At 38.6% G+C, this 20,012-nt stretch overlaps 1 protein-coding gene across 30 annotated transcripts in view; it reads left to right on the forward strand.

The window, feature by feature from the left end:
• SPIN1 (spindlin 1) overlaps positions 1-18,150 on the forward strand; it is an 84,795-nt gene extending 66,645 nt beyond the window's left edge. For 22 of the 30 annotated variants that reach the window (XM_074017769.1, XM_015437356.3, XM_074017776.1 and 19 more), the window contains 3 exons: positions 1,492-1,745; positions 7,665-7,898; positions 14,508-18,150. In XM_074017769.1, coding sequence (XP_073873870.1) covers positions 1,492-1,745; positions 7,665-7,898; positions 14,508-14,707 — 688 coding nt within the window. In that variant the 3' untranslated portion in view covers positions 14,708-18,150. Of the gene's footprint in view, positions 1-1,491; positions 1,746-3,416; positions 3,531-7,664; positions 7,899-14,507 lie in introns of those variants that run through there. The other 8 variants (XM_074017783.1, XM_074017782.1, XM_074017784.1 and 5 more) reach the window with 2 other exon arrangements.
• The last annotated feature ends 1,862 nt before the right edge of the window (positions 18,151-20,012 follow it).

The following is a 20,012-nucleotide window of genomic DNA, read 5'->3' on the forward strand; positions in this document are numbered from 1 at the left end:
CTCTTTCCTCCTCAAAATACTTTCGTATGTTGTCCAACTGTGATACTTCCAGACCCGTGTAAACGAGAGGATTCCAGGAAAGCTTTCCTAGCTTAAGACCTCTCTATGTAGCCACCTCTGTCATACTTTCTGAGACCTGCCGCCCTCATTTCTGCCTGAATCCTGCTTTCCTTACCCTGTGGTGCTGTCCTGGTCAGTGAGGATCGTGTACTCAGAGGGGCTTTGTCTTTCTGGAAGGAAGGTTTCCTGGGTTTTTGCACAGTCCCGAGGGGCTTAGGCAGACCTGAGTTTTCTGGCCTTACAGTCTTGCACTTAGCCTTGTGAATCTCCTTCCCAGTCTCCTTGGTTAGGTTCAGATCCCCTTGCTTAGTTTTTCACCCCAGGGGAGAAGCTTCCCTTCTGCGGCGAGTACTCCTTATTGTCTCTCATAGCCTGTTCCCCTCTGACTTAGCTAAATTTATGTTACCAGTCTAAAGTAAATTATTTAGAAAATATGTAATTTTAGTTTTAACTATTACAACCTACAATAAATTGTTTCTTTAAAACTTGTTTGTGTTATATATCAGATGTTAGTCACTTTTATTCATGGTGTACAAAATGAGAGCTTTATACCCATAAAACTGTGGGAAGGGGACTCCTTTCAGCTCTTTTCATTCTTGGCATATATCAGCATCTGTTGTCTTGGTTTTGGCCTTCAGCTTGCATCCAAGAAGCCAAGGTTTCAAGGTGAAATGAAGATTTTTTCCTGATATCAAGAGCCAGGTGTATTATTTATAAACTTTCTATGTAGAGTTTTCAGTTGCTAATAATAAACCAGAAAAAAAAGTAGTTTGATGTTTCAATAATTTGTAATATTACATTGTTTGTTATAAACTTCAGTTTTAAGATTATGTGTTTCCTAGACAAGTAATGTTTCTATAGTGCATTGATACAAGCTAATCTGGACTTCAGTTTAAGAGAAGATTGTCTAGTTTATTTTTATTAGTTAAGCCTGTACAGGCAGAATTATTTGGGCACGGGAATGGGTGAGATTGAATAGTTATACATTTCTTTTTAATTTGAAGTGGATATTATATAAAGCTATATACCTGTGTGATTATTGATAACATGTATTTCATGGATCAGTCCTTCTTCTTTAATTAACTTGGATAATTTTGAGTTGATTGGATTAAAATAAACTCAGAAAGCTGATAACCTGATGCTTAATGGTAGGGCTTAAGTTGCTATTGACTAGTAGTTTTTTCTGCCTATACACAGTTGAAGTGCACAACAAGCTCGTATTACTAACGTACCATGTTACACAGTCACCACCACTGGTACAGGGGTGGAAGATAACCACCTTGAGTCACCTGAAGCAGGAATGTGGCAAACATGAGTTTGTACATATGTTGGGACCATCTGTAATGAGATCATGCTAGCCAGTGGTTATGTTAGCTCTAGGCATGCATACTTTTGAGATAATACCTTATGTGTGTATATGTGTGAATACAGAAAACATCGGAGCAGTGTGGGTCCGAGCAAACCTGTTTCCCAGCCCCGGCGGAACATCGTAGGCTGCAGGATTCAGCATGGGTGGAAAGAGGGGAATGGCCCTGTTACCCAGTGGAAAGGAACCGTTCTGGACCAGGTGCCTGTAAATCCTTCTTTGTATCTTATAAAATACGATGGATTTGACTGTGTTTATGGACTAGAACTTAATAAAGATGAAAGAGTTTCTGCGCTTGAAGTCCTCCCTGATAGAGTTGGTAAGTTCTTTTTATAATTTGTGCATTATATGCTATAAAAATGATATTGAAATGGATGCTTTTTTAATTATTTTACATTATTAATACTTCACTTTTATTGGAACACAAGCACCCCTCTTGATAAACATTGTATTAAATCACCGAAAACCACAAAAATTGATCCAAAGCAGTTCAAGGAACTGTGTGAGGGATATAGAGATGTGTATTTTCCCCCCAAGAAGTTTGCCACTTAATCATTTATAATATGGTTATTTTTAACATTTTTGCTCACTGTTTTCTGGACTCTGATGGGTAAGGTTATCAGTAGCTCAAATATCCTGTGTGTTAATCTCATCAGATACAAAAGATAAGAGAATGCTGTGCATTTATTTTAGAATCTTTCTGTGAAAGTGTATCTTTGATTGTGTACAATGTAAATGATAATTGGACTTTGAGCCAAAATTTAGGCAACCAAAACGTGATCTTTATTATACACAGAGCTTGACTGAAGAATGTTTGTGGAAATGAATGGCTCTTTTTAAATGTCATACAATGTCAGTTTTGCCTTGCAAGTGTTCCTTAAGGCGTAAGGTCTAAGGTAAATAATAAATTACTGATTTTATTAGTAGGGTGGGATACACCCAAACTAATACTACTTTTTTTGAAGCATTTATTTTGAAATATTTTCGTATTACAGTGATGCTGCTCTTGTTTAAAATATTGGTTTGTAGTTTTAGAATTGTCTTTAAAAGTCAATACCATTAAATAATAAAGCTTCAGCATATCTAGGTAGGAATTTTGGGATCAAATTGTCACGGGAAGAAATTAGTTCAGTCTCCTCGCTTTGTTTTTCTTCAGACTGTGCCATTGTGTCCCTGGGATATGATGAGTTTCCTTAGGAATTTAATTCTGCCTTAGTAGCAAGTTATTTTGTTAATCTTCTCTTTAGATATCAACTGCTAAATCTTTACTCATCTGTATAAATATGGTTCAGTTTTCAAAGAAATCTTTCGTTAAGTGTAAATATTTCTTACTACTCCTATAAGTGATATTAAATCTTTGTTATTTTCAACATTCTCATCTCTTCTTAAGTGTGACTGAACACCTGCTCTTCCTCTTGATGCACATCCTACGTTTCTTCCTTGATCATGGCATTAATCCATTTCCCACATAAGAAACTTTAATATATTAAGAATCTTAACAGCAGAATTTTAGTCTTTGCCCCTTCTGAAACGACAAGTAGCTCACTTGAAGGTTCCTGCGTATTGCTGTGTGACCTGTGGTTGTTGGTCCTTTTGTCATCGAAGGATAGAAACTATACAAGTATCTGGTGATGGGACTAAGGGTTACATGTTGTTCATAGTTTGGGATTATCTCAGTTTCCAACAATAGTGATTTTGTAAACAGTAAAGCAATATAAAAAGAAATCCAAGAGCTTTTATGTAAATCAGCGATGTATGTGCCTCATTCAGCTAATAGTTGCTATTAATTTTAGTATTTATCGTATTAAATTGGTGCAAAAGTAATTGCGGTTTTTGACATTGAAAGTAATGGCCAAAACAGCAGTTACTTTGGCATCAACCTACTTTAGTCTAAAAAATTACTTGCTCTTCACTTTCGTTTTACATAGGAAGCAATTGCTTCAGGCAGTACATTAGAGTATAATTAAAATTATGTTTTTCTTAAGCTAAAGTTGGAGAAAAAAGTCAGTCAGCCAGAATGCATGTGATGTCACAGAGCAGTGGTTCCCAAAGCAAGGTCTGGGGACCCTTGGGTTCTCTGAAGCCCATTCAGGAGATTTGCAAGGTCAGAAATATTTCATATTGTTAAGCTGTAATTCGTGCTTTTCACTCTCTTTTGTTTCTCAGTTACACAGTAGAGTTTCCCACTATCTATTTGGAATATTTGCATAACTTAGTGAATACAGTATTTTCTTTATGAACAGTGCATGGTACCAGATCATGCACTGGTGAAAGAGCTATTCTAAGTGCAAGACTAACTACTTTTTTTAATTGTAAAAAAACCCACATAGCATAAAATGTACTGTCCTAACCATTTTTCTTTTTTTTTTTTTTGAGACGGAGTCTGGCTCTGTCGCCCAGGCTGGAGTGCAGTGGCCGGATCTCAGCTCACTGCAAGCTCCACCTCCCGGGTTTTTTACGCCATTCTCCTGCCTCAGCCTCCCGAGTAGCTGGGACTACAGGCGCCCGCCACGTCGCCCGGCTAGTTTTTTGTATTTTTTTTAGTAGAGACGGGGTTTCAACGTGTTAGCCAGGATGGTCTCGATCTCCTGACCTCGTGATCCGCCCATCTCGGCCTCCCAAAGTGCTGGGATTACAGGCTTGAGCCACCGCGCCCGGCCCTGTCCTAACCATTTTTAAGTGTACAGTTCAGTAGTGTGTTAAGTACATTCACATTGTTGAAACAGATCTCCAGAACTTCTTCATCTTACAAATCTGAAGCTCTCTACCTATTAAACAAAACAGCATGCCGTTTCTCCCATTCCCAGCCCCTGGCAACCACTGTTCTACACTCTGTCTCTATGAATTTGACTACTCTAGATATCTCAGAGAAGTAGAATCACACAATATTTGTTTTGTGAATAACTTAATTCACTTACCATAATGTCCTCAAAGTTCGTTCATGTTGTAATGTGTGACAGGATTTCCTTTCTTTTTAAGGCTGAAAAGAACATTGCATTGTATCTATATACCACAGTTTATCTGTTCACCCATTAATGGACATTTGGATTGTTTCTGCCTCTTGGTAGAATGTAAAATTGTACCATGTAAAATTGTGACTAGCGCTGCTGTAAACATAGATATGCAGATATTTCTTTGAGATCCTGCTTTCAGTTTTTTTGGATATAGGCACAGGAGTGGGATTGCTGGATCATATGGTAATTATAATTTTAATTTTAATGTCGTAATTCTAATTTCTTAGGTAGAACTATCATACTGTTTTCCACAGCAGTTGTACTATTTTCCAGTCCTGCCTACAGTACACAAGGGTTTCAGTTCTCCATCCCTTAGTCAGCAGTTGCTATTTACTGTTTTTGTCATAGTGGTCATCCTGATGGGTGTGATATGATACCTCATTTTGTTTTGATTTCTGTTTCTCTGATGATTAGTGATGTTTAACATCTTTTTATGTGCTTGTTGGCCACTTGTAAATCATCTTTGGGGAAATACCTAGTCACGTCCTTTGACCATTTTTTAATTAGGTTATTTGATTTTTGTTGAGTTGTGGGAGTTCTTTATATGTTCTGGAGACATGAGTTTTAATGTAACAGTATGACAAATTTATTAATGGTTTCAGATTCTGCATTGTAACCTTTAAGGAGCTAACTGTTGACTTTTGTAGTTTCATATAAGAATATCTAGAATTATCTGAAAGACAATTAGAATACTCTTTTCAGTATCATATCTTTGAGAGGCTGGATTTTATATATGAACTGAAAGAGCGGATCATAACAGATTGAGTGCTAAAGCAGATGTGAGAATCTGCTTGTTCTTTTTAAAACCTAGACATTAGGAGATTTGCAAAAATGTAAAAATTAAGCCACTTTTCTTACTATATTTTGATAGGAAATAGTTATTTTTAATTTAAAATACATTGATATATAGGTATTTTTAAATGTTTCTATATTTTTTATTTTCCGAAGTAGTAAATATTGGTAGGCATTATCTATGTAAACAGATGCTTTTTTAGGTGTGTAGTAATTTCTGTTTATGTTTTAATTATTTTTTTAGAGACAAGATCTCACTTTGTCACCCAGGCTGGAGTATAGTGGTGTGATCAGGGCTCACTGCTGTCTCAACACCTTGGGCTCAAGCAGTCCTCCTGCCTCAGTCTCCCAAGTTGCTCGGACTACAGGCGCGCACCACAGTAGCCTGCTAATTTTTAACTTTTTGTAGAGATGAAATCTCATTATGTTGCCCAGGCTGGTCTCAAACTCCTGGCCTCAAGCAGTCCTCCTACCTGGGACTCAAAGTGCTGGGATTATAGGTGTGAGCCACTGTGCCCAGCCAGTAATTTTTAAGAATGCAATGGAGTTCTGAGATCTAGTAGTCTGAGATCTACTGGCCCTAAGAAACTAGTGGGGGTTTTTTAGTATCGTAAACGGGGGGAATTCTATGTAATTTTTTATTATTACTGCATACTTAAAGAAAACCAACCATGTATTAGTTTAGGGTATGCTGATAAAATTGAATAGCGATACATTTATCAAGAAAATCTAACTTTTTTGTTTATTTTGATTTAACAGAAATAGAACTCTGTTGAATGAGGAAAATAGGAGTGCTAACTGGTTGTTTTTGTTGTTGTTAAGACAGGGCCTCACTTCGTAGCCCAGGCTGGAGTGCAGTGGCGCCACCTTGTCTCACTGCAGCCTCGACTTCCAGGTTTAGGTGATTCACCACCTGGGCCTCCTGAGTAGCTGGGACTACGGGCCTGCACCACCACACCTGGCTAACTTTTTGTATTTTTGGTAGAGACGGGGTTTTGTCATGTTGGCCAGGCTTGCCTCAAACTTCTGGGCTCGAGTGATTCGTCCGCCTTGGACTCCCAAAGTGCTAGGATTACAGGCGTGAGCCACCATACCTGTCGCTAATTGTTTTTTTTTTTTTTTTTTTTTTTAAGAAAATTGTTTTAATTTTGTATAAAGACAGTTACCTAAAATTGTGGACTGGAGAAATCTTAAAACCAATAGGATCCTTCATAGTTTTTCCAGTGTTAAAAAGATGAAGGTGATAATTTTCACCTCATTAGAAAAGTATTAAGGGCTAGGACTGTTAATCTATCATTTCAGAGACCTGAGCTCCTAACCACATGGGGCATCTGATTAAATCATACAAAATACTGACCTGCTATGATCTAGTTATGAAACAAGAAAGGGAAGGTCTCTGCTTTCATTGGGATATACAGGCAACTAACAAGTACACAAATGCATAAAATGGGATAACTTTAGATCATGGTGAATGTTACTAAGAGGTAAAATTGGGTAATGTGACTGGAATTTGTGGGGCTACCTTGTTGGTGAGGAGAACCCCAACAGGAACCGGCCTTCTGAAGATGTGGGGAAGAGCTTATCAGGCAGAGGAGAGTGTGTCCTAATGGGAGAGGAAGAAGAGCCAAGTAGAGAAGGCATGAGCAGTGAGGAGGAAGATGGGAAAACTTGAGGGCAGAGGCGTGATGGCTTAGGGCTTGGGGGCCGTGGTGAGCAGTTTGGTTGTTTTTCAAATTACGAAGGAAAGGCATGGGAACATTTTAAATCACACAATGTGGTATCAATGACACAGTGATTACTTTGGTTGCAGCGAAGAATAAGATTGTAGGAGCAAGAGAGTAAAAACCTATGCCTTAATAAAAAATGGAAATAAGACTGAAGGAAAACAAACACCAATTTCTTTAAAAAAAACAAAAAAAAAAAAACAAAAAAAAACTCTGTGCCTTGAATAGGTTAATTTCTAAGTTTTACATAAATGTTCTGTGGTTATGTAAGATGCTAATACAGGAGAAGCAAAGTGAACTCTACTGTTTTTGCAATTCTTCTGTAAGTCTGAAATTATCTCAAAATTTAACTGTTAAGTAAACAGTAACAAAAATTATTTTATACCTTGAATGAACAGTTAAAACTTTTGATTTGGGTACAGAACCAAGAGCAGATAAGTCCAGAAAAATTTTTTAAAAAATCATGTTTTTTTCAGTTAACCAACTTGGGACAAAATACTTCTATTCCTGTTGAATCCATCTCTGAGCTGGGGCCCAGTAGTTTGTCTTTGGTTTTTGTACTTTTTAAAGCTTTCCCAGATTCTGATGCTTGCTAATACATTGCATGGACAAAATTTCAGGTAGCCTTCTTTTGTAGATTCAGTCTTCATAGTCGGTAATCAGTGAAACGCTTTGTCAACTTTTTTTTTTTTTTTTTTAAATCCCCAGCAACATCTCGAATCAGCGATGCACACTTGGCAGACACAATGATTGGCAAAGCAGTGGAACATATGTTTGAGACAGAGGATGGTTCTAAAGATGAGTGGAGGGGAATGGTCTTAGCACGTGCACCTGTCATGAACACATGGTTTTACATTACCTATGAGAAAGACCCTGTCTTGTACATGTACCAACTCTTAGATGATTACAAAGAAGGCGACCTTCGCATTATGCCTGATTCCAGTAAGTATATATTGGCAACTTTTATTTTTGGTAATTAGAAGGGATTTGGACTTTAGTGCAAGATATTTGATTGGCTTTTTTGCAGATACATTTTTATTTCTGGATATATGATGATTATTTTAGTCATGCACAAACACAGCCTTTGAAATTTTTCATCCGGTTGTCATGAATTTTAGATAAGAAAATATTTGATAATCAGTTCTGCTTGACTTCTATAATAAGATACAAGTTTTTTTATAATTAACACTACTACATATTACTTATTGCTTTTATTTAAAAGCATGATGGAATAGGGACCAGTAAAATACGTCGCTGTGTACCCCTGCCCAGCTTTAACGGTTATTGTCTCATTGCTTGTCTAGTTTTATCTATTAATTCCCCCAATGCAATTATTTTGAAGCTAACCCCAAGACGTTGATTATTTCATCTGTAAATACTTGAACTTCAGAACAGCAATCTTCAGCCTTTTTGTCACCAGGAACCAGTTTCGTGGAAGACAGTTTTCCATGGGTTGGGAGTGTTGGGTGTGGAAATGGTGGTTTTGGAGGCGTTAGATTTCCCATAAGGAACATGCAACCTAGATTCTTGATATGCATAGTTCACAGTAAGGTTTGTGCTCCTAGGAGAATCTGATGCCCCTGCTGATCGGCCAGGAGGCAGAGCTCAGGTGGCAGCGCTCTCTTTGCCACTGCTCACCATCTGCTCTGCAGCGTGGCCCAGGTGTCCGGGACTCCTGATTTAGAGAACATCGATTTCAGAAAACAGTTAATTGGGAGAACTTTTCAGTAGCAACTGGAGTACAGAGTCAGTGTTTAGACAGATGATTAGCTATTTCCACAACTAGTCTGTTCGCACAGATAAGGTAGAAGAGGATGTGACCTGGGCTAATTTCGTTAGGCCTAGAAAAGCTTTATTGTGTTATTTATTTATTTATTTATTTATTTATTTTTTTGGAGACAGAGTCTTGCCCTGTTGCTCAGGCTGGAGTGCAATGGTGTGGTCTTGTCTCACTGCAGCCTCTGCCATCTGGGCTCAAGCAAGTCTCCTGCCCCAGCCTCCTAAGTGGCTGGGACTACAGGCACCCACCACCACGCCTGGCTAATTTTTGTTTGTTTGTTTTGTTTTGTATTTTAGTAGAGATGGATTTCACCATGTTGGCCAGGGTGGTCTGAAACTCCTGAGCTCAGGCAGTCTGCCAGCCTTGGTCTCCTAAAGTGTTAGGATTACAGGTGTGAGCCATTACGGCTGTGTTAGTCCATATAGTTAGTCCATTTAAAATGTGCAATTCTGTACTTTTTAATATATGCACAGATAGGTACAGTCCTCACCACAGTCGATTTTAGAACATTTTCATCACCTCAAAAGAAAGCCTTGTATCTATTAGCTGTCAGTCCTTTATTCCTCCAACCCCCTAGCCTTAAGCAACCAGTAGTGCTTGATGTGTCAATTTCCCTGTTGTGGACTTTCCTGTGAATGGACTATATGGTGTGAGGTCCTTTGTACTAGCTTCTTTCCCTTAGCATGTTTTGAGATTTCATTCACACTGTAGCATATATCAGTACTTCATTCCTTTTAATGGCCAAATACAATTGCATTGTATGGATATATACTACATTTTGATTAGCCATTCATCCAGTAAAGGACATCTGAGTTGTTTCCCCACCTCTTGGTTTTTATGAATAATGCTGTTGTAAACATTTGTGTGCAAGTTTCTCTATGGACATGTTTTATTTCCTTTGGGTATATACCTAGGAATGGAATCGCTGGGTCATAATGGTAACTTTATGTTTAATCGTTTGGGGGAACTGCAAGGCTAATTTTGAAAACAAAAAGACCATTTTACATTTCCAACAGTAGTGTTATGAGAGTTCTGATTTCTCCACATTCTCACCAACTCTTACTGTTACCTGACTTTGATTCTTGCCATGCTAGTGGATGTGAAGTGGTATCTCATTGTGGCTTTGATTTGCATTTCTTTGATGAGTAATGATGTAAGCATCTTTCATATGCTTATTGGCCCTTTAAACAAAAAAAAAATTTTTTTTTTTTTTTTTGAGATGGAGTCTTGCTTTGTTGCCCAAGCTGGAGTGCATTGGCATGATCTCAGCTTACTGGCAGCCTCCGCCTCCTGGGTTCAAGCCATTCTCCTGCCTCAGCCTCCCGAGTAGCTGGGACTATAGGTGCGTGCCATGATGCCCAGATAATTTTTGTATTTTTAGTAGAGGGGGTTTCACCATATTGGCCAGGCTCCTCTTGAACTCCTGACCTCAAAGGATCCACCCACCTGGCTTCCCAAAGGGCCGGAATTACAGATGTGAGCCACCATGCCCAGCCTATTGGCCCTTTTTATATCATCTGTGGTGAAATGTCTATTCATATCTCCTGCCCATTTTTAAATTGAATTATCTGTCTTTCATTATTGCATTGTGACGATTTTTAAAATATAAGACCTTTATCAGATACATGTTGCAAATAGAAACCATTCCATGTGCTGTTTTTACTTTCTTGATGATGATCTTTGCACAGAAGTTTTAAACTTTGAAGTCCAAGTTACAGTTTCTCTTGCTGAGTATGCTTTTTGTGTCCTAAGAATCTTTTGCCAAATCTGAGGTCATAAAGATTTACCCTTGTTTTCTTGTAAGAGTTTTTATAGTTTTAGCTCTTACTTACAGGTCTTTGATGCATTTTCAAGTTAATTTTTGTTTGTGCTTCAAGGTAGGGGTCCAACCTCTTTTTTTTTTTTTTTTCTTTTTGCTTGTGACTGCCTATCTAGTTGTCCAAGCACGATTTTTTGCGAAGACTATTCTTTCCCCCATTGAATGGTTTTGGCATCCTTGTTGCGCAGTGGCTCACGCCTGTAATCCCAGCACTTTGGGAGGCCAGGCGGGTGGATCACGAGGTCAGGAGTTCGAGACCAGCCTGGGCAACACAGGGAAACCCCATCTCTACTAAAAATCAGCCAGGCATGGTGGCAGGCACCTGTAATCCCAGCTACTTGGGAGGCTGAAGCAGGAGAATCGCTTGAACCTGGGAAGTGGAGGTTGCAGTGAGCCAAGACCGCACCATTGCACTACAGCCTGGGCGACAGAGCGAGACTCCATCTCAAAAAAATAAATAAATAAATAAATCAGTTGACAAAGTTTGAGTCCTGCTTTTTTTTTTCTTCCTTTTTTTTTTTTTTGAGACAGTTGCACTCTGTTGCTCAGGCTGGAGTACAGTGGCACGATCTTGGCTCGTTGCAACCACCGCCTCCCAAGGAACTGGAATTACAGACGTGCCACCACATTTGGCGAACTTTAATATTTTCTGTAGAGATGGGGTTTTGCCATGTTGGCCAGGCTGGTCTCGAACTCCTGGAGTGAAGTGATCTGCCTGCCTCAGTCTCCCAAAGTGCTGGGATTACAGGTGTAAGCCACTGCACCCGGCCCCTGCTTTCTTTTTCAGGATTGTTTTGGCTATTCTGGGTCCCTTGCAATTTCATACGAATTTTAGAATCAACTTGTCAGAACAAAGAAGTCCCCTGGGATTCTGATAGGGACTGTGTTGAATCTGTGGATCAGTTTGAAGAGTATTGCCCTCTTAACAGTGTTAACAAGACTTTACAAGTCTTCTAATCCATGAGCATGGGGTGTTTTTTCATTGATTGGTGGATTGATTTCAACAATGTTTTGAAAATATTGCATTTCTTTTTCCTTTCCTTTCACTTTTGCTTTCCCCTGTTTTCCTTTTATCTGAGACAGAGTCGTCTTGGCGGCCAGGCTGGAGTGCAGTGGCTTGATCTCACTGCCGCCTCTGCCTCTCAGGTTCTAGCGATTCTCCTCCCTCCGCCTCCCGGGTAGATGGGATTACAGGCATACGCCACCTCGCCTAGCTCATTTTTGTATTTTTAGTAGAGACGAGGTTTCACCATGTTGACCAGGCTGGTCTTGAACTCCTGAGGACCTCAGGTGATCCACCCACCCTCGGCCTCCCAAAGTGCTGGGATTACAGGTTGAGCCACCGTGCCTGGCCACTTTTTATTTATTTATTTATTTTGAGATGGAGTCTTGTTCTGTCGCCAGGCTGGTGAGCAGTGGCACAATCTTGGCTTACTGCAACCTCTGACTCCCAGGTTGAAGCAGTTCTCCTGCCTTAGCCTCCCAAGTAGCTGGGATTACAGGCATGCGCCACCATACCCATCTAATTTTTGTAGTTTTAGTAGAGATGGGGTTTCACCATATTGGCCAGCATGGTCTCAATCTCCTGACATCGTGATCCTCCTGCCTCGGCCTCGCAAAATGCTGGGATTACAGGTGTGAGCCACTGCGCCCGGCCCCGCATTTCTTTTATTAAATTTACTTCGAAGGATTTTATCCTTTTTGATGCTATTATACATATGAATTGAATTGTTTTCTTAATTTTGCTTTTGGTTAAGTTTGTTCCTTTAAAAACTACTCAGTGGCCTTTCTTCAAACACATGAATCTCTGACCTTGGACAGATGTAACTGATAGGCCCTCTCCATACATTAGCCATGTGTCAGTCATTTCTATTTCTTTTTTTTTTAAAAATTCTTCCTATGAAGAAGTTAATGTACTAATTTGCTCATCTGGCCTTGAATTTCTACTACTTTGACATATATTTTTAAAATTTTGGGTCTGGGCATTGTGGCTCATGCCTGTAATCCCGGCACTTTGGGAGGCCGAGGCGGGCAGATCACCTGAGGTCAGGAGTTCGAGGCCAGCCTGGTCAATATGGTGAAACCTAGTCTCTACTAAAAATAAAAAAATTAGCCGAGTGTGGTAGCGGGCGCTTGTAGTCCCAGCTACTCGGGAGGTTGAGGCAGAAGAATCACTTGAACCTGGGAGGTGGAGGTTGCAGTGAGTCAAGATCATACTGCTTCACTCCAGCCTGGGCAACAAGAGCAAGACTCTGTCTCAAAAAGAAAAAAAAATTGTGTACATTTGTTATAAAGGGGTAATTCAAATTATGTACTCGGGAATTTGTCATGAGAACATTTCTTTAAAAAGCATTTCTCCATCCTTTATGAGGTAACTTGAACATTTTTTATGGATAGAGTAAGTACTGTTAACCTAATCATAGGAAATGCAAGGGTGTCTGCAATTCTCCATCACTTTTCCTAACCATTTTTTGATCTTCCCTCTCCGTTAATTCTCCAAACTTACATTTGTGTGTGTGTGCACGTGTGTGTGCGTGCATGTACACGCTGTGGAAGCGTATTTACCTTTAGAAACAGTGGTGGTGCTCTGATCTAATGAGTTCTGAAAGGGTCCTGTTCGAGTACTGGCTCTGATGCTAAAACAGGCCTCTACATGACTCCCTTGATTAGCTCAGTTACTATAAAATTTATGTGCGATGGTGTATTTGTAATTCCTTTGTAAACATGAAAGTGCCATAAAAATATGACAGTATGATGATACTGCTTAAGGGAAGATAATTTTTAAAGAAAAGAGTTCAGCTTATATTTCTTTATTCTTTTAAAAGAACTGATTATGCTCAGATGTTTTATTTTTATTGCTTGTGACTCTTAGTACCAGAGATCACAGTAGCAGTTTTTGGATTGTCATTCAGTGAGAGAATTTATTGTAACCAAAGAGGCAGGCTACTGTTAATAGATATACGTTATATGGTCCACACCAGGATACCTGTGAGAGTAAAATGGCATTGCTACCAGTTGTGCCAGGATAACGTGGACTGTCTTATGTAGCTGGAACCTCTGGTTTCCCTACCTGAAGGCCACCTGCCACTGTGAGGAAAAGAGCTTTGAGTTTTTCAGAACCCATGCAGTTTCTTAAAATAGAATTGTAACTGCTTAGCAAGCCCCCTTTCTTTTTTTCTTTTACTTTGTTTTTTTTGGTTGGTGGTGATGGTTTGCTGTTGCTGTGGGTTTTCTTAGAGGCCAGAAGCAGTACATTAATCTTGGGGACCTTTTAGGCAGTACAGATGCCTGGGCCATCCTCAGAGATTCCCCTGTACTTGTCCTGGGGTGAAGTTCATTCAGTACCAATTTTTAAAGCATAGAAAACTTAAATTTTGGAACTGAGTTAGGAAGATGATGTGAAATGCAGTGAAGTTGAGGGGGAAGAGGCTTTAAGGATTCAGAGTAAACCAATGGTACTTAGGCATTTTAAATATGTGCCATATTCTCAGTAATCCCTGTAGGAATTGTCTGCTTTCAAATTATATTTCAAAGCCACTCAAACTTATTTTCATTTAATTACAGCTACAGATTAAATATGGACCAAATGAATTTTTGGTTATGATTTTTAAAATTGTTCATATATGTAGATGGGGGTCGGCAAACTATGATAAAAGGTTTTATTGGAACACAGCCACATCTGTTTATATGCATATCATCAGTGGCTGCTTTCGTGCTGCAGTGGCAGAGTTCAGCAGTTGGGACAGAGACCATATGCCCGTAAGCCTGAAATATTTACTGCCTTGTCTTTTACGAAAATGTTTGCTGACTCCTGGTCTAGATAATCATGAATTCAGGGTATTAAAAAAAATTTTTTTTTTAAGTTATGAAAATAAATATGAGTTGATTTATATCTAAAAATTGTTTTAGAAATTTTCTCTCTCTCTCTCTCTTTTTTTTTTTTTAAATATAGATGATTCACCTCCAGCAGAAAGGGAACCAGGAGAAGTTGTGGACAGCCTGGTAGGCAAACAAGTGGAATATGCCAAAGAAGATGGCTCCAAAAGGACTGGCATGGTCATTCATCAAGTAGAAGCCAAGCCCTCCGTCTATTTCATCAAGTTTGATGATGATTTCCATATTTATGTCTACGATTTGGTGAAAACATCCTAGATGTCATCACAAACTGCCAAATTTGTGGAACTATGAAATGTATTATTTGTAGACATAAAGACTTGATTGCTTTCCAGTTTAATGAAAGCTTAAATGTCCCTGCGAACCCACAATCTCTGCCAGCAGAACTGGTTTTGTTCTGAATAGTACAGATTGATGTGAACACAAAGCATTTTGTGTAAGGAGAACCCCTTTCTTTTAAAAGAAGTCTGTCTATTTGGAGGGGAGTTACAGGCAAGTTTGGTAAAAGTTAAGCTAGTATCATAGTCATTTAAAATTGTAATAGATCTTAACCATTTTCCCCCTCACCTTAACCCTCTTATTCTGCCGCCACAATGCAAGCATAGTTTGATGTTTTCGTTATTGCCTTTTTTGAGATATATGTATCTGTATCTACCTATATCTATATGTGTGTATACATATATAATATATACACACAGATACATGTGTACACACACACACACACACACACCCCACACACACCCCATACTCCCCACACACCCCACTGGCAGTCTTTTCTTTGTGGATTATTAGTATGGGGGTGACATAATTTTCTTGAGTTTAACAGGAGTGCTTTACCCAAGTCAGTCATGGTTATGATATTACTGCTCTTTATTTCAAATTAAACTTTGGGCACAGGAAGCATATGGGAACATTTCAGCTTGTTTCAAAAAATCAGAAGTTCAGAGCACCTTTTCAATCTGGAGCCCTTAAACCATAAGTCCAAATATGAATTACTTGTGAACAGTTAATGACTCATTAGAATTTTACAATCTGGTGAAGAATCTGGGTAAAAGGCTACCTTTAATTCTAAGCTTTGAATTTTTTTTGTTGTTGTTGTTACATTTTAATCATAAATTCTTTTTAGCAAAGCCCAGGTCCTTGTTCCACACAGTGTAATGTAGGTGTATTTTGGACAGCACATGTGGTACATTGTGTACAAATCGGTAATCTGGATTTCAGTACATGAATTTAAAAGGCAACAATACATGACTGGTTTGCGTGTTTTTGGTAAGTTTCTGGAAGAATACTGTGCTTTTATATTGGAAGTGTAAGTTTTGAGTGGCATTGTTGCCTTCTAACAAGCTCTCTGGGACTTTTAAATTTTTATTACTATTATTGCTAATGTATAATTATGGTCAGAAACTTTCAACCCACCCCTTTCCCCTACCCCCTGGCTTTTCCTCACAAAGAATGTCTAGACAAATAGCAGCTTAGTCTCCTGACACCTTGTGGGGTGCATGTTCCTGCTCCAGGTGTGCTGTTAATGTGGATTCATTCCATTCAGTGGCCCCTTGGGGTTTGCATGTCAGTGATGCGTTACCATAGAAGAAAGCCAGCCGTTTGTGTTCGCTTGGTGGGTGTAAGTAATAGCAGCCCTTAGCCACGGAGTCTTTATGTGGTTAATTCCTGCAAGGTTGTTTTAAACTGAAATAGAACTGCTAGTGTGATTGGTTGATCAGCAAAACAGCTGCTCTCACTTTGTTTTGGAGGAACCCTGGTGGTTTGATAACCAGGAGAAAGGCCATATGTGAAACCAGTCTCTTGTGGAGATTGGAAATCCTCCCTGATATTTGGGCAGAGCCTAAACGTGCATGCTTATCACTCAAACACCAAAAGTTTGAATCAGAGGTCCGAGTGACCTCTTTTGTGGCTGTTCTTGATGGTTTCCAGGCCTCGTTATGCATGGTTTGCTTGATGCCCATTTTTTGTGCCTTGTGCTGTTGGATGGTAACGACCACTCACCATGTAAACACAGTACCTCAGTTTTCTGTCCACAGCTGCAGTCGCTCTGTCCCTGGTGCTTCACTGTGGGCAGCCAGGGACAAGCTTCTGAAAGCAGTGTGATACCCAAGTCATAGGTGCTTCTCGTGTGTGAACAGGTGTTATTCTGCAGATCTGCTATGTGTTTTCCTGTTGACTCTTTAAGAGTCCCTGCATGTAAATCTCGAAGCTGAGCCTGGCTCCCGGAGGCCAGACTGACATTACAGCGCAGGAGTTTGCAAGTGTGTCCAGCATGCACGGACTGTGCAGAACTTGGCTCGGTCACTTTGGGTGGAAAAATAAAGTTCATTTTGAAGTATCTTGAGGGTTGGGTCAATTGAGACATTTCTAGCATTACTTAATGACTTGCATTGTGGTTTTTCTGCAAGCAACTTTAATGACTTTTTTTATACCACATGGTCTCCCAGTTTCTAGGTGAATGCAACATGATGATGGTGATGATGACGATGAGTTTAATCATTGTTCCATTTATTGCCTTTAGGGCTGAGGGAAAGGGAAGATTTTTTTTTTTCTCTCCCCATTTTCCCCCGTTCTGTCTTTCTTTTGGTGGCTTACACCACACTTAATGACGCTATGACTAATTCTGCTCCCAAGCCCTTGTATCTTGGGCTTCGTTTTAGGCTCACGTGTCAGATCTGCATGCATTGCTTGCATTTTTCTGGTATCTGAATGTTGGTTCCTTGTTCCAGGAATTCAACATTAATTTCCAAAAGTATCATGGGACTTGTGACAACACAAGACATGAATCTATGTATAAAATTTATCGGCCTTTCTCATTTACCTGCTCTAGTATTATTGTATTGTGTGTGCGTGCGTGTGTGATGTCAGGCTGCCACGTAAAACTTCAGAGAAAAATCTTAAAAGCAGACCATCCTTTTTTGCATGCTCTATTCTAAGTAGAATGTTCAATGTAACTGACTAAAATTGCATGTTAAAGATATTTAGGTTTTTTTGTTTTCTTTATTTTTATTTGTTTTCAGTTTCCTGTATATTTGCTTACTGTGCCGTTTTAGTGGTTTTAGGATAAAAATGCACTGGTGAAGCAAATGTAGTGCCAACAGAAGGTGATTTTCCAGTTGTAAATGTCATGCAGCATTTGAAGGGACTGTGTTTTCTTTAAAAAAAATCACAGTTACTTCTAAATCAGATTTCGTTTCTTTTATCGTTTTATGTGCCAAACCACGAAGTGCATTGGGCTTGAATCTCTGAACACTGTAGACCCATTAGAAGACTGTTCCGATTGTCACAAATTGTAGTGCCTGAAAACACTCTTAAGCTGATTGTCTTAAAAAAATGAAAGTTCTCCAAAGACAAAACAGGAACAATTATTATAACAAAATAATTATGGTTGAAATGTCTGTGGTTCCTTGGAAATGCTGCGCTCTTTGTGTTCTCCATCATTAGTGCAGTTGGAATGAATGTGTACAGGTCAGAGGTCTTCGTGTTCACGTTTTAAAATTAGGTAAATGACCTCATCTTTCAAGCTTGAATTCATTTTTAATTTTAATTTTATTTTATACAATGTGTAGACAGTTCCCTGTTCTCTGCATTTAGAAGTATACACAATATAAATCTGTTAATTCTGTAAGTAATTTTTATAATTATGATGTAACTCTATCTTATCCTTAAAACATTTAAAATAAACCCTTTATGTGCAACTCCTGACTGTAAAGTTTGTGCTCATGAGCAAATTGTGATGTGTTAAACTTGATTCTGAGAAGTTTTTGGGCCAAGTAACCTTTTCACCACATGTAAATGTCAGATATGCATAGAAACGGAAAGAAATAGAATTTTTATTTGATTGATAATATTCAATAATACCTGAAAGAAGAGGAGGCAATCATCGATACCACACATATATTAAATATTGAAGTTTGCAGTTTGACATTGATAAAATTCAACTTTACAAGATCTTAAAAAAAATTCTTTTAAATAGAGTTAAATAATGTGTATTTTATACTTTCATATCTATTCTTGCTTTGAATATTTCTTATATTGCTTTTACTCATATTTAAATAATAAACAATGGGATTCTATAGTGAAAAATCACTATTTCTCAATGCTAAGATATAAAAAAATGAAAGTAATACAAGCTCGTGCCAAAGTAATAGCAGTTTTACCATTGCTTGTATGGCAAAAAATGCAGTTACTTTTGCACCATCCTAATATTAACACCTATGTATGTTTTATCTTTCTTGATTATTTTAATCAACGAGGTAAAAAGTGGAATTTATGGCATGTTTTAATTAGTGTTTTTTTTAAAAAATGTTTCCCAATTCATTTTGGCCAAAGGATCTCGTGCTTAAGTCCAGGATATTGACCTGCTTTTGGGAGAATGGTTGATACTTGGTGAGGGATGAGTGCAAACTGGGGCTTCGGGACACCGGGCTTCTAGGTTTGTGTCAGTGCAGTGTCTATGCCCCAAGACCGTGGAGGTTACTGAGGTGAACTGAAGACAGGGTCTACTCCGGCTTTGGTGGAAGAAGTCTGTAGTTTAGGGAGGAAATGAGCCATTGGGAAGCACAGGTGCCCGTCTTGAGTCTGGATTTTCTGACCTTCCTTGCTGAAGGTAGATTATTCATTGTCTGTCTGTGGTATCTATCGCGGGTACAGCTCTGTAAATATCGCTCCAAAAATATAACAGAGTTTAGTCTGAAGTTTGAAAGTTGATGACTAGTATTTGTAAACGAATGAATCAACTCCCCTATTTAAAGCAGTCATCACTCTGTTGGAGAATTTTTGTTTCTGGTACAATTAAACTCTGTGATGACAAAAGCATTTGATACTAATAAAGCATTCATAAATGCTTAATAAGTACCTTGCCAAGCACTTTCCACGCTATTTTATTTTGTTCTTAACAGTCTTTTGAGGAAGGGGCAGAGATTGAGTATCTCACGCAGGATTACAGAGGAATGAAGACTCAGATCTCTATTTTGTGCCCAGACTCTGAGCTGCTTTATGAACACCTCAAGTAAATTACTTCATTGGAGTGATTTGAGTAATCCATCTATAGTGTAATATTTTCTGTGAATAATTTTCTGTAACCATATTTCATAAGTTAATATCTAAAAAGTGTTTATTTCCAAATTGCCAAATAAAAGGTTTTATATTAGTCATTAGAATGTAGGCATCTGTGTCTCTGTATACTAGGAATTATAACCCAAAATTGTTTTTGTGCTTAAAAAATAAATGCCTCCACTATAGCACACATATACCTATGTAACCTGCACGTTCTGTGCATGTATCCCGGAACTTAAAAAAAAAAAAATTTTCCATAACTAAAAAAAGTAAATAAACGATGTCTTTTTGGAGAGAAAGTATGCTGAAGAAATTTAAAAAAATTTTCATCACAAGAATATAGATACTTTAATTTTTAAATATATTCATTTGCTTATTTATTTTGAGACTGGGTTATGGGACTGGCTAATCTTTGTATTTTTGGTAGAGACAGGGTTTCAGCCATGTTGCCAAGGCTGGTCTCGAACTGCTGGGCTCAAGCATTCCACCCTCCTCAGCCTCC

Source organism: Macaca fascicularis, chromosome 15 (genome assembly GCF_037993035.2).
Source record: "Macaca fascicularis isolate 582-1 chromosome 15, T2T-MFA8v1.1".
Lineage (NCBI taxonomy): Eukaryota > Metazoa > Chordata > Mammalia > Primates > Cercopithecidae > Macaca > Macaca fascicularis.